Consider the following 17,843-nt stretch of genomic DNA (forward strand, 5'->3'; position numbering starts at 1 on the left):
AGAGAGCAACTCAGTGAAGCTGATTTTACAATTAACTTAAATATTTTTTGTTACATCTAAACATTATGGTTTAGTGTAGAAAACACCTAAAAATATATATTTGACCGCTGCATTTATTACAACAACTTCACATTGTTCATAGTCTGAGTCAGTGTTATTACTTAGAGGCCTTTGTGACAAATATAGTTTGTCAAATAACCACAGTATAACCACAAACATTATTTTTTACATAATTCTTTTGTTTTTGTGCTGTTTAACCAAGCTATAACATGTTCACTATTTAACTTTAGAGTTTCTGCCAGGAATATTGTTTTGGGAAAGAGCCACATAAAGCTAACGGTTGTAACGTTAGGTTCATGTGTGGACATGGTGATATTAAGTGGTATTGATTCCGAAATCTAACTCTCTGCAAAAAGTGAATAGGAGATTTCCTAAAATGTCAAACAGTTCAGTTAATCCATTCATTCATCCATTATGCTCTGCTTATCCGGGGCCAGGTCACTGGGGCTGCAGGCCTAAGGGCAGTGCGTTACAGAAGTCCCTCTCTTCAGCAATGTTTTCCAGCTCTCCCTGGAGGACCCAAGGTGTTCCGTGATATGGGATTTCTCGGTATGTAATCCCTCCAATGTGTTCTGGGTCTACTCTGCGGCCGTGGTTGGGCTTGCCCAGAAAACGTTTAAAGGGAGGCGTCCAGGAGGCATCCTGATCAGATACCTGAACTACCTCAGCTGGCCCCTTCCGTCATGAGGAAGCAGCTGTACTACGAGCTCCTTCCGGATGTCTGAGCTTGTCACCCTATCTCTAAGGATGAGCCCAGCTACCCTACAAAGTAAGCTCATTCCAGCCACTTGTATCTGCAATCGCATTCTTTCGGTCACTACCCAAAGCTAACAACCATAGGTGCTGATGCCGCAACGAACCGCCTGTCTATCTCCTGCTCCATTTTATCCTCAGTAAACAACACCCCAAGATACTTGAACTCCCTCGGGTGGGGCAGTAACTCACACCCCCACCCGAGGGCATAATCCATGGTTTTCCAGCAGAGAACAATGGCCTCAGACTTGGAGGTACTGACTCTCATCCTGACCGCTTCACACTCTGCTGCAAACTGCCCCAGTGAGAGCTGAAGGTCACGGTCTGAGAAAGAACGGAGCCGCAATTCTGTGGTCCCCAAACCAGACACTCCACCTCGCTGCGCCTGGAAATCCTGTCCACGAAAATCACAAACCAGATCGGTGACAAGGGACAATCCTGGCGAAGGACCAAACCCTCTCGAAACAGGTTTGACTTTGTGCCAAGTATACAGACACAGCTCTCACCATTCATACAAGGACCGGAGTTTTCGTAGCATTGACCCCAATACCCCTTTATTCCCGCAGGACTCCCTGGGGGACAAGTTGTAAGCCTTCTCCAAGTCCCCAAAGCACATGCAAACTCCCATGACATCTCCAACAGACCTGCAAGAGTAAAGAGCAGGTCCACTGTTCCAGGACTGAATTTGCATTGCTCCTCCTGGATCTGAGGTTCAACAATCAGTCAGAGCCTCCTTTCCAGCACCCTAGAATAAACTTTCCCAGGGTGAGAAGTGTGGTACCCCGATAACTGAAGCACACCCTCTTCAAACTCTGCCTCCTCCATGGAGGATGTGTTGGTCGGGTTCAGAAGTTCCTTAATAAAAGTGCTCTTTTCACTGCCTGCCAATATCCCCAGTCTGGGTCCACAGTTCTCCTCACCTGCTGAGCACAGTAGCCTGATCCAAGCATTGCTTTCTGAGTTGTCTAACGGTTTGCCAGAACTTCCTTGAGGCAAAAGTCCCACACCAAACTCAGTTCCTACACATTTTCTACAGGGGTGTTTATGCATTTACAAGACTAAAACTAAAGGAAGTGATTACTAAGGCTAAATGAATGGGCTAGCTATAACCGATGATAGCTAATGTGCACACAATGAATACGGCACTGTTTGCCATTGCTTTCCTGCAGCAGATGATAGAACATTCATTGCAAACATCAGAAACTTGAGATTTGACTTTGACTTGTGACCAAAGGCTTGAAATTAGATACATACAGAGTGGATGTCTTTTTCACCAGATGCAATCTTTCTTTCTTATTGTATATCAGAGATGTTTTACTGTCACTAAAAAATCTCGTCCATTTCTTTTGTTCACGTTGGAGCCACTGAGTAGTCCGATTTTTCAGCTCCTGTTCCTCCAAAACTCCCCCATACAAGTCTCATCATTGTTTCTGACTGAAAACTGAAACACAGATGTTTTTCTTGTTTGTTAGGGTCCCCTCGTTCCTTTAAGTCTTTGGGTAATGTGGTGTTATTGGACCAGTTTTCAGGGATGGTCTACAGAACAAGCTTCTCCTCAATGTGGAGATCAGGCAAAAATCGACCTCCTTGGGGAGCTTGAGAGTGTAAGAGTTCTAATATCATGTTAAGACACATGAGGTCAACTTTACAAATGTTCAAGCAATTGTTTTGAGTGTATTACACAGTGACAGATATATTTAAATGGTTAAAGTTGATATTGAAAATGTTTGTGGTACATTCTGGTGACTATGAAAACTTGGTTTGAAATCTTAAAAATGCGTCCATAATATTGGATATTTCTGACTACTTGAGCATAAATCTAAGTCAGAAAAAAACAAAAACATCCCAAGTTATTATTTTAGACTTCAACAATGTAACGTTTTACTGCTTGGATCAGCATAAAACATTCCTGGTTATCATCAGTACAAAAGATTAAGAACTTGCTTTGAAAGTATCTGATTTCTGATTAAAAGTTAAAGTTACAAGCTTGTGCACATAGTGCCCTTGGGTGGGAATCACTGATCTGTAACCTTGATGATCAGTGTGTGGAGAGAAAAAATCTCCCCTTAGAAGTGTTATTCCCTCATAACCCATGCTCCCTAAACAATACCTCCTTAGTTAATAATAATAATTTGTACCTTCCAGCCTCTCTTCAAGTCTAGAAGCACCGTAACACCACATTTTGTGGTTCAATATGAATCTGAAAATGGTTTTCCTTTCAAATGTATAATTTAGGCTTTGCAGCGGAAATTGTCACAAAGTCTGCTTCCTTGCATCATCAGAAGAATGAATGAATGGGTAAGAAACCTTCCCAGTGCATTTAGTGTTGGCCTCTCACTGAGAAAGTAATTGCATTTGAGATCAGGTATGCATGTGACATTTCAGTAAAAGCATAGAAATGTAACTCGTGCATCACTCTCTGAAACACCTTTAATGACTCAGCTCGTTTTTTACAAAAAGCAGAACCACCCAAGATTCTGACGACAGATTGCTTATGTTTTCTGCCAGCTTTTTATTAAACATAATATACCACTGCCTTAACGCTCTGAATGTGGATATGGTCACACACTTTTTTTTTCTTAATTTGAGCCACAAACAATTAGATTTTCTTAATGCAAAAGAATCAAAAGCAACATTTTATTTCACACGGCAGACACCTTAAATCAAATGCTCTGAAGCATCTGAAGCAGCTGGACATAAACGTTAGAGCTTCTCATGTTGGGCAGGATCCTAATCTGCACAAAGCGGTATTTAAGAAACCCCTTTACTCAAATGTTGTTGTTTTTTGGGACACAGCAGGGAAGCTACCACATTAGTCTACCTAAGAATATTTATTATTAATTAGTTGGAAAAGCCACTGGATTTATTCCTGATTTACCAAGTTGATCAGTGTGTGCAGAACAAACCTCAGACATGTCCTTTCTTTTACAACACATCCTCACTAAACAAGAAAACAAAATCTCATTTGTAATAATATTTTTTACCCTTTCGAGGGCAATTATTTTTTCACTTTTTCCATAATGCAAATGAATTAAAAAATAATTGGAAAATAATGCAACAAAGAGAATCAAAATAGCATTGAAAAGAAGATTACCTAAACATGACCAAGAGTCTCCGACACAATTTATAATGGCAGCAAAATGTTCTTAAAGGTTGAACTTATACAAATAAGTACACAAGCACTGCTCGCAAAGGAGGGAGGCATTGACGTCAAATAGGACCCAAAATATATTGACTAAGCTCCAATCAACACCAGTCTTGTTACTCGGCCCAGCTTTGGTGGTAAGTACATTTATTTTCATGACTGCTCTTTATTTAGACTACTTTCATATTGTCATTATTTATATTTGATCATTTATTCCGTTTTCTGGTAGATTACAGATCTGTTCTACATATTGTTTGGTGTCCTTTACGTTTCCTGGTTAATTACAGGACTAATCTGCAGAGATGATTATTGTCAAAATGTATAATTGTAGGGCGAATTATTAGCCTGTAATTAAAAAAAATGTATGGACCTTGTATAGCACACGGATTAAGATATGGGCATATGTTTGCCTATATGTTTGCAGATGTAGCCTTCTGAAATGCATTATATGCATTATAGTTTATAGCATCCACATTGCATAATTGTAAAGGTATTTCCTAAAAAAAAACACACACATTTGTTTTGAGAGACGTGTGTCAGTTTGTAGGTGTTAACTTGCTGAGCTTTTAAAATAGCTAAATGAATGGCTTAATCAGTAATGTTAGTTCACTTTACTGATAATATGTGACCTGTTGCGTCGTCTGCAGATGGTCCCAGTGCTTCTGAACACACCTGTGGCCACAGTGTTTGTGCTGAGCTGCATGTGTGCCGTGCCGCTGCAGAGCCAGAAGCCGGCTCACGGCGACCCCCTGACGGCCCACCGGTCGAACCCGCAGTGCTGGGACTCTTCCTCGGCTCTACTGCTGGAGATGCGCTCCCCGAGGATCGCTGACACTGTGCCCGCCTTCTGGGACACGATGGTGTTCCTCAGGTCGTCAGACAACAGCAAACACACGGCGCTGTTTTGGGACCTGGCCCGGGTCTTCTGGGACCTTTATCTGGACTGCGTGCTGTCCATGAGTCACGGCCTGGGTCGGAGACACACCACCGCTTTACACTCCCTCATCACTGAGAGTAAGTGTCCATGGTATTCCTCTTCATGTGGACTAGTCGAAGTTTATGGCGCCACTAATATTACTGCTCTATATTTTTATTTATTTATTTTTTATGTATTAATATTATTACTATACTGCAAAACGTCAAGTAGCATATAAACATAACATAAATATAAAAAGATGAAAAAGATGCTAGAAAAATAATATAACAAATATGTCTGTTATAACTGTAATGTTTGCCTACAATATAATAGCATGAGAGAGCTGTACAGCTTTGTGCAGGATGTGCAAAAACATTTATCAGAGGATGTGCATACATTCATAGTAAAGAGAATATGTGCAATGTTCAGGGATAATAGTAGATGTGCGTTAATGTGGCACATTGAAACATATGTCTAATAGCAGTTATTATTCACAAGCTACCCAGAAGATAAAGCACACAAAGTAGTTGAAATTCACCTTTACCATCAGCATTAAAGTGCATTAGTGTGTGTGTGTGTGTGTGTGTGTGTGTGTGTGTGTGTGTGTGTGTGTGTATCTATGTATGTGGGTCTTTTATAGAGTCCTTCAGCTCAGGATCTAACACCCGGGCGTGGATCAGTGTCAGAGTGAGACCCAGAGGACACATCAAGACCCTGAAGATCAAAGCCAGATCAAACACATTCTACTACAAATAGTTAATTTCCAGGTTATAATATTTTATTCCCCACTGAAAAACTAGAATATTTCACTTTTATTTAAGGATATTACAGGCCTACTTAAAGTATGATTTTTACCTAAACGTTATCTGTAGCTCTCAATAACGAGTTTATTATACACAGGCTTTATTAGTGGTGATACACCATAAGATGTCCCGATAACTAAAATTAACTGACAGGGTGGAGGCCTCAGCCGATGCCTTTATTATCCTTATCAAGACAGCTTTAAATGCCGATCAGAAAAGGACATTGTTATCCATTTAAAACAAGTTTTGTAGTTTGTTTAAATCCTTTCAGTCGGGTGAGTTAACACTGAATGAAGATCTGTATTGTTGCTATGGTTACCTGCAGTTTATTACACCTTACACACTGATTCAAAATGGTGATCAAACATTTGAACTATATTTGATGGTTTATTTTTGCTATCATATGTTCCTATGTGATATGTAACCAATCAAAAGTGAGAATTTGTATGTGATGATGTTGGATTGCCTGTTTGTTTGTTTGTTCATTCATTTTAAGAATAAATTAACGAAGCCTGTCATGGCTGTAAGTTGATTATCCTTGACTTAGTGGACTATCCAAGTGGACTACAATGAGTCAGCAGATTTCCGAAAACAAAATAGGCAAAACATTTGGTGGTGCATGACTAAATGATCATAACAAGGCAAAGATTAATTATTGAGCTGTTTTTATGACGTGGTGGTTATGAATCAATCCGTGCCCGTCTCTGTGTCAACTTCTAGAAGCACCTCCACTTTACTGTAGTCAAGTCAGCTGACACTCGGTCCCTGTGGTCAAATCAACACTGAAATATTTCAAAAATTCTTCTGACTTGACCGCAGTTTCTGGAGTGTCCAAAAAAGGGCATGTGTGCGTCACCGGTTCTCTCGGTTGTCGAGAGACGGTTGCCTTTAGGAGTTTCTTCCAGAAAGGGTTTATTTCTAAACCTAACCAAGTACGTTTGTTGCTAAAAACGTGAGGAGATTTCTGTCAGAAAGGCTCATTTATTTATCTATGTGCAGCATCGGCCAATAGCAGCTCCGTGATCCTCGGTCCGCGCGCGCATTCGCTCTTTTTACTTTCGATTTTTACTTCCTACTTTACCGGACTTGTTTTTCAGAGAAACTGCGCCCGACCTGCAACGTCTCCGTTAAGTTCCTATCGTGTATATTATAGCTCATATATAAATGTATCAGTGGTCTTCGATCTTATACAGTTGACCCACCTCGAGTATGTTGAAGAGGACAACACATATCCTCTTCGGTAGTCGGACCTGCTGAAAACTCATCTCCAAACAGGTAACACACATTTTTCAAGTCGATACGTCTGGTTTAATGATTACATCGAGCTGAAATCTAATCTAATCAAAGATGTTGGATGTTTGATAGTGAAAATGTGTTGATGTGATCATGTGCTGGCATGTCAGGCTGTTGTGATTATGCTACTGTTATGACACTTGACACAACAAAATAATCACAAAAGCTCCTCCAGAATACCATGCGGCGTTATCAATGTTTATCTGTGAGGAGAAAGAACAGCTGGCATGATGTACCACATACTGTTAATTGTCAGGCCAAATACTTCACAACAGAGAAACCAGACTTCTGAGTGAAGCTATCTTGTATCTCTTTTTTTTTAGCACACAAAATGGATTTCCAGAAGCTCCTCTTAGATGTAGGGAAGGCCCTGAGTATGGGCGAGGAGAGAGCTTTGGCATTTCTCTGCACTGACTTACTGGGCCGGAACCCGGCCACAGTGAAGTCGGCCAGTGACCTCTTCTCTCGTCTGGGGTATCAAGACCACCTCTCTGCTGAGCGACCACACCTGCTCACTGAGCTTCTCCACATCATCCAACGCCACAAACTGATACGTGACCTCGACCTCTCTGACGGAGCATCTACAACCGGGAGCCTCATCTCCCCTTACAGGTGGACTTCCTATGTTCTACTCTTTTTAAGTAAAGCAACAAGCATGATTTAGTTCATAGATAAACCCACATTCAAATAATTCAGCTGGTGAAATGCCGTGTAGAAGTTATTCTCTCTGTTATTGTATATAAACATGTGTGTAGAAAAGATTCATAGCGGCAGAAACTAATTTGAGAATGTCAGAAGCAAATTTTTGCACAAATGATATCAGCGTTGATGTTATGTAAAAGATTATACCGTTAAAAGCAGTGCCGAAATTTGTACTTGTAATTAAATATGAGCGTGCACTTTCAACTTCACTGTGGGAAGTTTCACAGACAGTTTTCTGCATTTAATCTGTACAATAATGTACACAGATTCTTATTCTAGTCTTTTGTAACCTCACCTTATATTTAATAAACACATTTCATTTCACCATTCTAAAATATTTTCTACACATTCACAAACTTTAATTTGTGATAGTTTTCTTTTACATGTTTACTAATATACAACAAGAGACAATTTCTGATTATCTCTGAATATAATTTGACATTCGCTAAATCTTACTGACCCTCATTTGAGCCCATCGGTATCAGCCATGATATCTTTATGATTCAACTAATCAAAAAAATCAAAGTACTTAACTCGATATAGAAAATAATCCCAATCAGCGTTGCATCCTTATTGCCAAAAGTTATCCAGTGACCTTAGAATAGTGACCTATTGTTTGTCCAGTCAAGCACCAGGCCTTCTTTTGACAACATTGAACAGTTTTACTTACATTTTTTTTTTTGTGCCTGTATTTCCAGGAAGCTGCTTTACAACCTGTCTGAGGAGATTACTGATGATGACTTGAAAGATGTGAAGTTCTTGTTAGATAAAGATCTTCCACGTAAAAAACTGGAGGAAAATGTTGTGAGTGTCAATGTTTGAACCCTATGAGTTAGATGGTGTTTAAACGTACAAAATATTTTATAAATAGTAATGTTTATTCTTGATCTAAAAGATACATTTTTAAAAACATTTTTACTGTTAATTATATATGACATACGCCTAAATTAATATTCTGCTTCTGCTATAAAGTATGCATCATATTACGTTATGGTAAAATAAAGTAGAACTGTGAATTTGCTTAACTTTTCAGTCGACACTAGAAGTCTTCCTGGACATGGAGCACAAGGACCTCATCAGTGACAATAATCTAAATCTACTGGAGACCATCATTTCCAAAGTCTGTCCCGTGTTGAAAGACAAGATCAGCCAGTTTAAAGCACTACAGGGTAAGATGCAGAAAAATAGTCTCATTGCTCAAATGTTACTTGCAAAAACAAATGTGGGAATGAGTATACAAAGCAGACACTGGAGACAGTAGGTTTACTGTCAAAGAGTTTAATTCAGAATTCAGAGGTGAGGAAAGCAGCACAGGAAACAGCATGGCCTCCTAGAAGCCCCTTGAGGAGACATTGCATTGACTTTAACATGAATTATCTGGATACTAACTCTCGCTTTAAGCACAGCCACGACCTAATCTTAACCCTTGCCTGAACCTTAACAAACTGCATACATTTCATATATCACTTCCATCTAATTTGAATATTTGCTGATCCCTCTGTCTGTAAATAACAACACCGTTGGTTTACTTGTGTCATTTCTAACTACAGTAACTCACACCAGTCCTGTAGCTCAAGAATCAGGTCGACCAAGGTCTATGTCGTCCCCTATTGCACCAAACCAGGTACATCCTTTGATGATGCTTTGAATCCATCTGAGTTTCTGTGACAGATCTCTATGATAATGTTATGGCCACATTGACATGAAGTTACAGACGTCATGTTACTGACACTGTGTTCTATCTGGTTAGCCATTTGTTTTGTTTTTTCTGCGTTTGTTATTAGGTCCGTCAATCTTTAGGACCAGAGAGGAGTGCCTCGTGTGAAATGCCAGGTAATAAGATGTCTTAAGATCATTTTGAAACACAATGGTGTGGTATATCTGTATTTAAAATAATGTGTTTTCCCTCATTAATATTATATAGTGTGACATAATTATGAGATACAAAGTTATAAAACAAATAAACATCAAACTTAGGCGATGGATTTTTTTCTTTCAAATGGCAGATGTTGCATCCATATTTACTTTAACTATCATAATGTTTTTTTCTTACTCTCAAACGTCTCTAATTATAACGCTAGAAAAATTGCACTTTACACACTGAACATATATTGTATTTTTACGCATTTTGTTACATTTTTCTTCTCTGTAGAATTCCCATCGTTGGCTGAGGTGAGAATGTGTCATTAAAAGTTCTATGACAAATACATTTTGACATATTTCGTGTCTTAAGGAAAATGTATTTTGTGTCACACACAGTCCTACGTGAATACTTCCATCACCTCTATGGGTGAGTCTTGTGTTGTGTGTGTTGTGTCACAATTGAGACATTTTAAGTGCAGTGCAGTGGATGGATTTACTCTGAATCCTCTTGTATCAATTTCCTAGATTTGCCAAATGCGTTTTCTGGTGGAGATGAGAGTGAGGCCCTGGTGCTTGGATTGAGTAGTTTGAACACTGAAACAAGCCGCTATGCCTCCTTGAAAGGTCATTGTAAGTAGTTTCTGTGTCAAGCTGTGAAGAAATTACATGTCAGACCTTTTAACTATTCAAATGTAATTTTTTGCCCGTAATCGTCTGTCCCATAGTGAAGATAAATCATGTGGAAATGTTGCCGTCTCAAGAAAACAAGGCCTCCTCTGAACCACAGGCGTCTCAGACTACAAACACGGACATTGAGGTGTGTTCTTCTACAAGTACATGTGCTCCAGTAATGTGGCACTGCGCGTGTTGTGAAGAAGTACAGCTATTGTTTAAACGTGTTACTTGTGGCAAAAAAGTACATAATTGTATCAAAGTGCAAGCGTGACACTGAATCCTGTCTTGGGTTATGGATTTTTCTCTGTAGGGTTTGGAAGAATATCCCATGACTGCAGCAAAGCGGGGTATTTGCTTGATAGTCAACAACTGCAACTTCATGCCTGTTCTCCCAAACCGGGATGGGACAATACTTGATGAAAGTAAGCTTATGTAATTGGTGCAAACTGGTGCTCAGTCTGTATTCAGGCATATCGCTGCATCTTTGTATTTACATTTAACTGTGTGTCTTCCAGAGTGTCTGCGCAAAGTGTTTATGTGGCTCGGCTTTGAGGTAGAGGTAAAGAGGGACTGTAAGCGGGAGGAGATGCTGTCTGTGTTGCGGAAGCTCGGCAGCAGAAACCACAGTGAGATGGACTGTCTGGTGTGCTGCGTTCTCAGCCACGGCAAGGAGGGATGTGTGTCCGCCGTGGACGGCCAGACCGTCGAGATTAAGGAGCTGAAGGAACCTTTCAACGGGTTAAATTGCGCCTCTTTGGCAGAAAAACCCAAGCTGTTTTTTATCCAGGCCTGCCAGGGCACCAGCAAGCAGACGGCTGTCAGCATTTGTGCTGATGGACCTGCTGCACCTAGTCCTGTTTGCAGCGATGCTTCTAAGGCTAATGATTCCATCCCGTCCGATGCAGATTTCCTGCTGGCAATGTCCACCGTTCCTTCTTACGTCTCTTTCAGAGAGAGGAAAAAGGGCACGTGGTTTATTCAGTCATTGTGCCAAAACCTTGTCCAGATGGTGCCACGGTCAGTGAAGCAAAATATCAGATATTGTTAAATGATTTATTTTTTTTGTGGTATTTTTATTTTTGTTGAGTGTTATTGCTATTTTTACTTGAAGTAAGTAATTTGAATATTCATAAATTGAATGATTTTAATTACTGCATTGATATGTGATAGTTTGAGATGAGAGAATATCTAATTTTAGGTGTCTATCTTAGTTTTTTATTTCACTATCTCACAGCAGCTTTTGTTTTTTTCCAGGGGTTATGACCTTGTGTCTATCCTAACAAAGGTAAATGCAGATGTTAGCAAGAAGACTGATTCCACCGGTGTGAAAAAGCAGATGCCTCAGCCAGCCTTCTCTCTCAGGAAGAAAGTGGTCTTTCCGATCCCTGAAGCCCTTCCTCCCAGCCTGTCGCGTGTTTGATGGACTCACTCATCAGATGATCCCTGAGACACAAGGATTTTTGTCTGACATGTTGAACTTCAATGTACTGGTTGAGCTAATCATTCAGATTGATCCAGATGTAAATGCAACAACCAACATCCTCTTCATTATTTCGATTTCTACTTTTTAACATGAATGTGATGGAATTATTTTTAAATGATATCATTGTATACAAACAGCTGCCACACATCAGAAATACATGAAATCTTACAATGTAAAATACAACAGTTTTCTATAATTGATGCAATAAATTGTGTATGCACTGCCATTGTGGAACTATTTTTGTAATTTCTCTTCATTTTGGTTGTGAATGTAAATGCACCCTTTAGAATGTTCTGTTCCGGTCTATTACATGCGTAGCTTGCTGAGTCTTTAATGCTTCTCTTTCAGGGTTCAGCTTGACATTTACATAATGCCACAAATTTGCGACAAAGTTGATAATGTGAATCTACCAAATAGTGCTCAAAGAATTAGTTGATGAATTGAGTAGTCAATCAATGGCAAATTAATCTCAATCCATTTTATTTATTGATCAAATTATTGATCAATTGATCCAAAAAGTAATTGACAGATTAATTAAAAAGGAAAATACTTGTTACCTGCAGCTCTACTATTAATATTATTTTTTTACTTCATTTAAAATATGTTTTTATCAACAAACAAAACAACATAAACACATGAAGGTAAGGGCAGCATGGTGCCTCCAGTAGCCTATATGCAGAGACATATATTCATACAAACACACACACACACACACACACATATATATATATATATATATATATATATATATATATATATATATATATATATATAAAGTAACCAGTGTCTTTAAGATTGCATATGAGGAGGTTTTAAATACTGAAATCTAGTAACAAATGATCCCTGAACTGTAGACTCTGGGGAGACACTTCACACCGTCACCAGCAGGGGGCGGTAAACTCTTTACATGCAGATGACCCGTTTGTGACCCGGATGTTGATATGAAGGTACGTTCCGTATTTTCCCCCGGCCAGGTTACAATGAAGAATTGTTGGCATTTTCAGGCCATTTCATACCCTTCATAATAAGAAAACTAGATGCCCAGAATAGTAGAGATTTACCCGCAGTATAGTTTCAATCAGCCCGCAAACAAAACGACACAAAACTGTAAACATGTCTCAAGAAGGATATCAATCAGCCTCCGCGGACACGAGGTTTGTTGATTTATTATTACTCTAAACGTGTGCTATGAATATACAATAACATGTGGACAGTATTTAACAGGCTGAGATAATAATGTATGAGTGACAGGAGCGGACTGCGTCAACGTGGAGCTACCGTTAGCTTAGCTGGACGTATATCTGAGCATGTTAAGGAATACAATGGTATCTTCACTGTCAGCACGCTGCAGATGTTTTGAAAACTACCTCATTGTTTCTAGCAAATCATCATCTCACCCAAAAAACACACGTCAGTGTATTTAATGTATTTGTGTTGTCCTAAAACTGTGTCTATGTGATAGATATATGTGTATGTCTTTACTTTCCTTTTCTAATATTTAATTGTTTTATTTCGGAATGTGATTCATTATATCCCCAAAAATACACGTTTGTTGATAATTCATTGAAAATTATTTATTAAAAAACAGAGTGTAAGTCGGGTCTTTTTAGATAGTAAACACTAATTGTTGCAACTATAAGCAGACCTCAACTAATGAATAAAGTGCAAGAGGGCTGAGGCCAAATCATTTGAAAATGAATGGTGGTTAATGGTAGTTCACAGAATAGGAAGGTATGCTGTCACAGAGCCATGCAAAGGTGTAGATTTGGTATAAAATATGTTAATTAAAAATCTTAATTGCAGCAGTATTTAAGTAGAAGAGAATAGATCCTTTTTGAATTAAATAGCCCCATAATGATTCTGATCATAATAATAGCTTTTTGTCAGAAACATCTGATCACATCACATTCAGATTCAAGTCAACATGATTCTGCTTTAGATGCAACGATAGAGACGCAGTGCTTGCTGCCTGTGTGCATGTAAACTTCTTCTTCAATGTTTTGTTTGTTAATGCTTATCGACTTGCCGTGTCATCCCATCGTTGGATGCACTACAGATTGTGGAACATGTTGCATGATTGCAGACGTACAAAACACCACAACACAGAGGACCTTGAGTACTTGTCAGTTTCACAGCAGGACAGCCTTGAGCCCTCGTAATAGCCATCCAATAGCAACCGCCCAGTTCATTTTGACTTTTTTAACGGTTTGCGGTGTTCAAATACAGCTTGAACACACACGAGACGCAGAGGACCAACCCCAGGAAGACACCGATACAAATCCTGCATGAATACGGCACCAAAAATGGCAACCTTCCCGTGTACGTGATGGAGAAGGCTGAAGGAGAGGCTCACCAACCCCACTTTGTCTTCAGCGTGACAATCGGAGAAGTTGGCTGCACAGGTGAGTTCCTGTCCCGCCTCCTGCTGTGCTGACAGCTGCCTGTCACTCCATGAAGCCTTTCGATTTAACTTGAAAATCACACGTCGATAAATTAGAAAGAGCGCTCCAGCTTCCGACGTATTATTTGTATCATTGTCGGTCTGTTGCTGCAGTACACGCTTGAATATATCCTCTATATGCCGTGTTTGTTTAACTAAGGTGTCTCACTTCAGGCATAGAACAGTGCAGGTCCAGAGAAGTGGATGAGACACATTTGCAAAGCTGTGAAGGTGACAACAAATAACCCAGTGTTTACATGTGCCATCTTCAAACAACAGTCTGCTCTTGAAAGGGGGCGGATTTGTCTCTGTGTTATTTTATATATGTCCTCTCCAGTAGCATCGAGGGTGAACCTTTACCTTCCAGAACACACCATATTTATTCTTTAGTGACTTGAGGTTTTGGTGCTATTTTCTATCTGACTGTAAAATACTATTTCTATTGTATTGCATAATTTGTGTGTGTGTGTGTGTGTGTGTGTGTGTGTGTTCAGGTCAGGGTCCTAGTAAAAAGGCTGCTAAACACCAGGCTGCAGAGGCTGCCCTGAATATTCTGCAGATAGATGCCGGCAAAGTGTGAGTAGAGCTGAAATTAATATTGAAATAAAATCGATTGGCAGTAATTATTATAATCGATTTAATAGTTTAAGTCATTTTTTTTTGTATTTTTTTTTTTTTTCTCAAATGTGAATATTTGTCTTCTCTGATAGTGAACTGAATTTATTTGGCTTTCAGACTTTGAGTTAGACGTTTAATCTAAATGTATCTGCTTGGGTTGTGATGGCATTTTCCACAACTTTCTGAGATGATAAATGGAGAAAGTAATCCGCAGATTAGTTGATAATAAAAATAATCATTCGGTGCAGCAATAAGTTGAGTCTCTTATTAGCTGTGTAGCTGTGGTTGGTAACTGCTGTGATGTGATTCTCAACAGGAACGTTCCCGTGAAGTCTGAGAGTAACGGTGTTGTAGCAGAAACAAACAACCAACCCAACTCAGTGGGGATACTGCAGGTGTGTTAATCATGCATGTGTGTGTGTGTGTGTGTCTGTGATGGTTTATTAGCAAATCTTTGTGTTTATGTATTTGAAGATTTTCAGATTAAAGAGTGATGACATAAGTAGGGAAAGCCTGGTGTGTTTATTGACTTACCTGTGATGGAAAGTGTCTTGCAGCAAAATGTCTTTTATTATGTGCACAATAATTATTCAGTCACTCTTATTTCTCCTCCCAGGAGTTAGCGTTGCAGAGAGGATGGCGTCTTCCTGAATACACAGTTTTAATGGAGGCTGGTCCGCCACACAAGAGAGAGTTCACGGTTACTTGTAGAATGGAGTCCCTGTCGGAGAAGGGTGCGGGTGCTTTTGAGACATTTGTGTCAAATCTATTGAAGTGTCGGCCATTTTGTTGTTGTTGTTCCTCCTCCTCTTCATCTCTTGTCTTATGTTTCGACAGCTGTAGGAAATTCAAAAAAGGGAGCGAAAAAGGCAGCTGCGGAGAAAATGGTGTCCAAACTTCAGAGTCTGTCCGGCTGTTCTGAAATCACATGGGTACGTCAACTAGTTCCCACCCTTCTGAAGTGGCAACATGTCTTAATACACGTTCTCTTAAAGCTAAGAGTCTTTCAATCGTGTGTACGTTCTTTGTGTGTGTGTTACATTTCATCATTCAGACGCCGAAACCAAGCGTCCGATTTGAGAACTTAAGGAACTCGTCGGCGGAGAATATATCTTCAATGAGAAGAAACCCGCTGAGCATTCCCAACACAGATTATATTCAGATGATGTTGGAGCTGTCCAAGGAGCAGGGCTTCGAGGTCACGTACTTCGACATCGGTGAGAAAACACACACCGCTGATAATAGATCTATCGATAGAAAAACAAACAGTAGACAGTTCAAATCTGTTTATCACTGACGGAACAAAACGGCTGTGAGTTATTAATAAAACCAGCTATAAATACTCTAAAGGATTTCTATAATTTGTTGCATTCGTATTATTTTATCAGATCTCTGATACGGCTGAAATTACAAACAGTAACACTGAATTAAATGCCACTAAAAGTACTTTACAGAGAGATAATTATTGACTATAAATACATTTAATGGGTTTTCTGACCACAAACAGTATCAAAAATGTGGTTTGGAGCATCGTCAATGATGGCAGATGTGGATCGAAGCGTAATTAGCTGAATGGAAAGCCCACAAACAAATCCCTTTTTATTATATTTCTGTATTTTTGAAAGTTTCTTGTTGTGCTTTGCAGATGAGCTGACGGTGAACGGCCAGTACCAGTGCCTGGCGGAGCTGTCCACCTCCCCGGTCACCGTGTGCCACGGCACCGGCATTTCCTGTAGCAACGCTCACAACGACGCGGCACACAGCGCCCTCCAGTACATCAAGATCATGGCCTCCACCAAGTAAAACCTCCACCCGTCAACCCCCCCCCGCTTCACCCCGTCCCGTCACCGTCACCAGCTGATGTCCAGTGATGACGAGGCTGTAGATTGTACTCGTCACTCGTCTTCCTGCCACTGGACGCTATAAGGTCACGGTATATTTTTATATATATAAGTATGTGTGTCACAAAGCAGGTCGCGATGCATAATAACTCTCCGTACACTGACTGGAATCAGGCGACTTTAGAGCAGTATTTGTGACAAACTTTCTCAACATCAAGAATCCAATATGAAGGAAATGTTGTTCGAATACCATCATGTTTTACTTGAGTGTCCAACATACTATGTTTAAGCAAATACACACGTGTAAATGAGATAGCAGCAGTGAATAATAAGAAGCACTTCCACATTTTTACATAATAAGTTTATGTTGTATTTATGCACATTTGTTGTCTTGCTTTAACGGGACCTTCCCCTCCTTTCTGGCCAGGATGCAGATGTTTTTTAAGTTCAAGTTCTCTTAATGCATTTATTTCCCCAGAGTTCCCCCCTGTAGCATTATATTGAGCCAATAGAAGATCTTAAACTTTTAATTTGCTTCAGAGATACCTGCCTTTCTGTTAAACTCTAAAAATGAAAGTGAATCGTAAAAGAGAAATGTTTTTGTCTTATATTTGAAAGGATGTTCTGCATTTTCATCTACAGGTCGAATTAGTCCTCCCCCCCCCCCCCCCATTTCCATTCTTCCATCTGTCGGTATGCAATCTGCCGTCTGTATCTGGTTGGCACTCAAAATGGATAAAAGAAGTAGATTCATATTCTCATCCTCCAGTGCCTCATAATACCGTGTGATGTATGTAATACGTGTAGGGACTGCTCTAGGAATGCATCCCTGGTGGAGAGCAGCAGCAGCAGCAGCAGCAGCAACATGTGTATGAATCCAGAAAATAAACACTAAATGTCAACAAGTGTCTGTTTCTGTGAGTGATCGTACAGATAGACGGCGTTGAGAGGACAGATTGCTGCGGTGCCGTGTGCGTTGTTATTGAATGGAACGTCTCTCGCCAGCAATTTATGAGGCTGCGTGTTTCGCTGTATCAGTTCAAAGGCAATTAGTTGAGGGCCTGTGCACTGCTGTAATCATTCACTCTTGATTTGTGTGGTTTCATAACTAAGAGACAAGAAGGCACACGTCAATCGTTCACCATCTAGTATTTATAGAGCCGAGCACTATTTGTGTATTTGAGGAAGGACATTCGTCCGACTAATATTGTGATTTAAATTACGATACTTTTGTATAACTGACAACAAGCT

General features: G+C 39.8%; 2 protein-coding genes across 3 annotated transcripts; both read left to right on the forward strand.

Moving 5' to 3' along the window:
• The first annotated feature begins 6,666 nt into the window (after positions 1 to 6,666).
• On the forward strand, positions 6,667 to 11,919 carry casp10 (caspase 10, apoptosis-related cysteine peptidase). The gene is made up of 13 exons (XM_076107315.1): positions 6,667 to 6,952; positions 7,294 to 7,582; positions 8,371 to 8,476; positions 8,706 to 8,841; positions 9,223 to 9,296; positions 9,457 to 9,505; positions 9,825 to 9,844; positions 9,932 to 9,962; positions 10,061 to 10,165; positions 10,261 to 10,352; positions 10,521 to 10,632; positions 10,726 to 11,227; positions 11,465 to 11,919. Exons 2-13 carry the CDS (start codon positions 7,302 to 7,304, stop codon positions 11,628 to 11,630), a joined length of 1,674 nt encoding a protein of 557 aa, XP_075963430.1. The 5' UTR covers positions 6,667 to 6,952; positions 7,294 to 7,301; the 3' UTR covers positions 11,631 to 11,919.
• Positions 11,920 to 12,627: 708 nt separating this feature from the next.
• prkra (protein kinase, interferon-inducible double stranded RNA dependent activator) lies at positions 12,628 to 17,497 on the forward strand. 2 transcript variants are annotated; one of them, XM_076107382.1, is made up of 9 exons: positions 12,628 to 12,847; positions 13,920 to 14,095; positions 14,308 to 14,364; positions 14,628 to 14,709; positions 15,068 to 15,146; positions 15,368 to 15,485; positions 15,589 to 15,683; positions 15,806 to 15,968; positions 16,397 to 17,497. In XM_076107382.1, the coding sequence occupies exons 1-9, from the start codon at positions 12,807 to 12,809 to the stop codon at positions 16,552 to 16,554; spliced, it is 969 nt and encodes a 322-aa protein (XP_075963497.1). In that variant the 5' UTR covers positions 12,628 to 12,806; the 3' UTR covers positions 16,555 to 17,497. The 2 variants fall into 2 exon arrangements, with proteins under 2 accessions (XP_075963497.1, XP_075963503.1); XM_076107388.1 differs by lacking the exon at positions 14,308 to 14,364.
• The last annotated feature ends 346 nt before the right edge of the window (positions 17,498 to 17,843 follow it).

Source organism: Anarhichas minor, unplaced genomic scaffold (genome assembly GCF_050575085.1).
Source record: "Anarhichas minor isolate MPS153535 unplaced genomic scaffold, ASM5057508v1 ptg000004l, whole genome shotgun sequence".
Lineage (NCBI taxonomy): Eukaryota > Metazoa > Chordata > Actinopteri > Perciformes > Anarhichadidae > Anarhichas > Anarhichas minor.

What these genes read in the sequence shown, in the direction of transcription:
- casp10 (XM_076107315.1), top strand. Translation starts at nt 7,302, where the DNA reads ATGGATTTCCAGAAGCTCCTCTTAGATGTAGGGAAGGCCCTGAGTATG. An exon ending in AAAAACTGGAGGAAAATGTT is followed by an intron (nt 8,477 to 8,705) that starts GTGAGTGTCAAT and finishes TTAACTTTTCAG; the next exon opens with TCGACACTAGAAGTCTTCCT. An exon ending in CTTGTCCAGATGGTGCCACG is followed by an intron (nt 11,228 to 11,464) that starts GTCAGTGAAGCA and finishes GTTTTTTTCCAG; the next exon opens with GGGTTATGACCTTGTGTCTA.
- prkra (XM_076107382.1), top strand. Translation starts at nt 12,807, where the DNA reads ATGTCTCAAGAAGGATATCAATCAGCCTCCGCGGACACGAG. An exon ending in TCAGCCTCCGCGGACACGAG is followed by an intron (nt 12,848 to 13,919) that starts GTTTGTTGATTT and finishes GTTCAAATACAG; the next exon opens with CTTGAACACACACGAGACGC. An exon ending in GGTCACGTACTTCGACATCG is followed by an intron (nt 15,969 to 16,396) that starts GTGAGAAAACAC and finishes TGTGCTTTGCAG; the next exon opens with ATGAGCTGACGGTGAACGGC.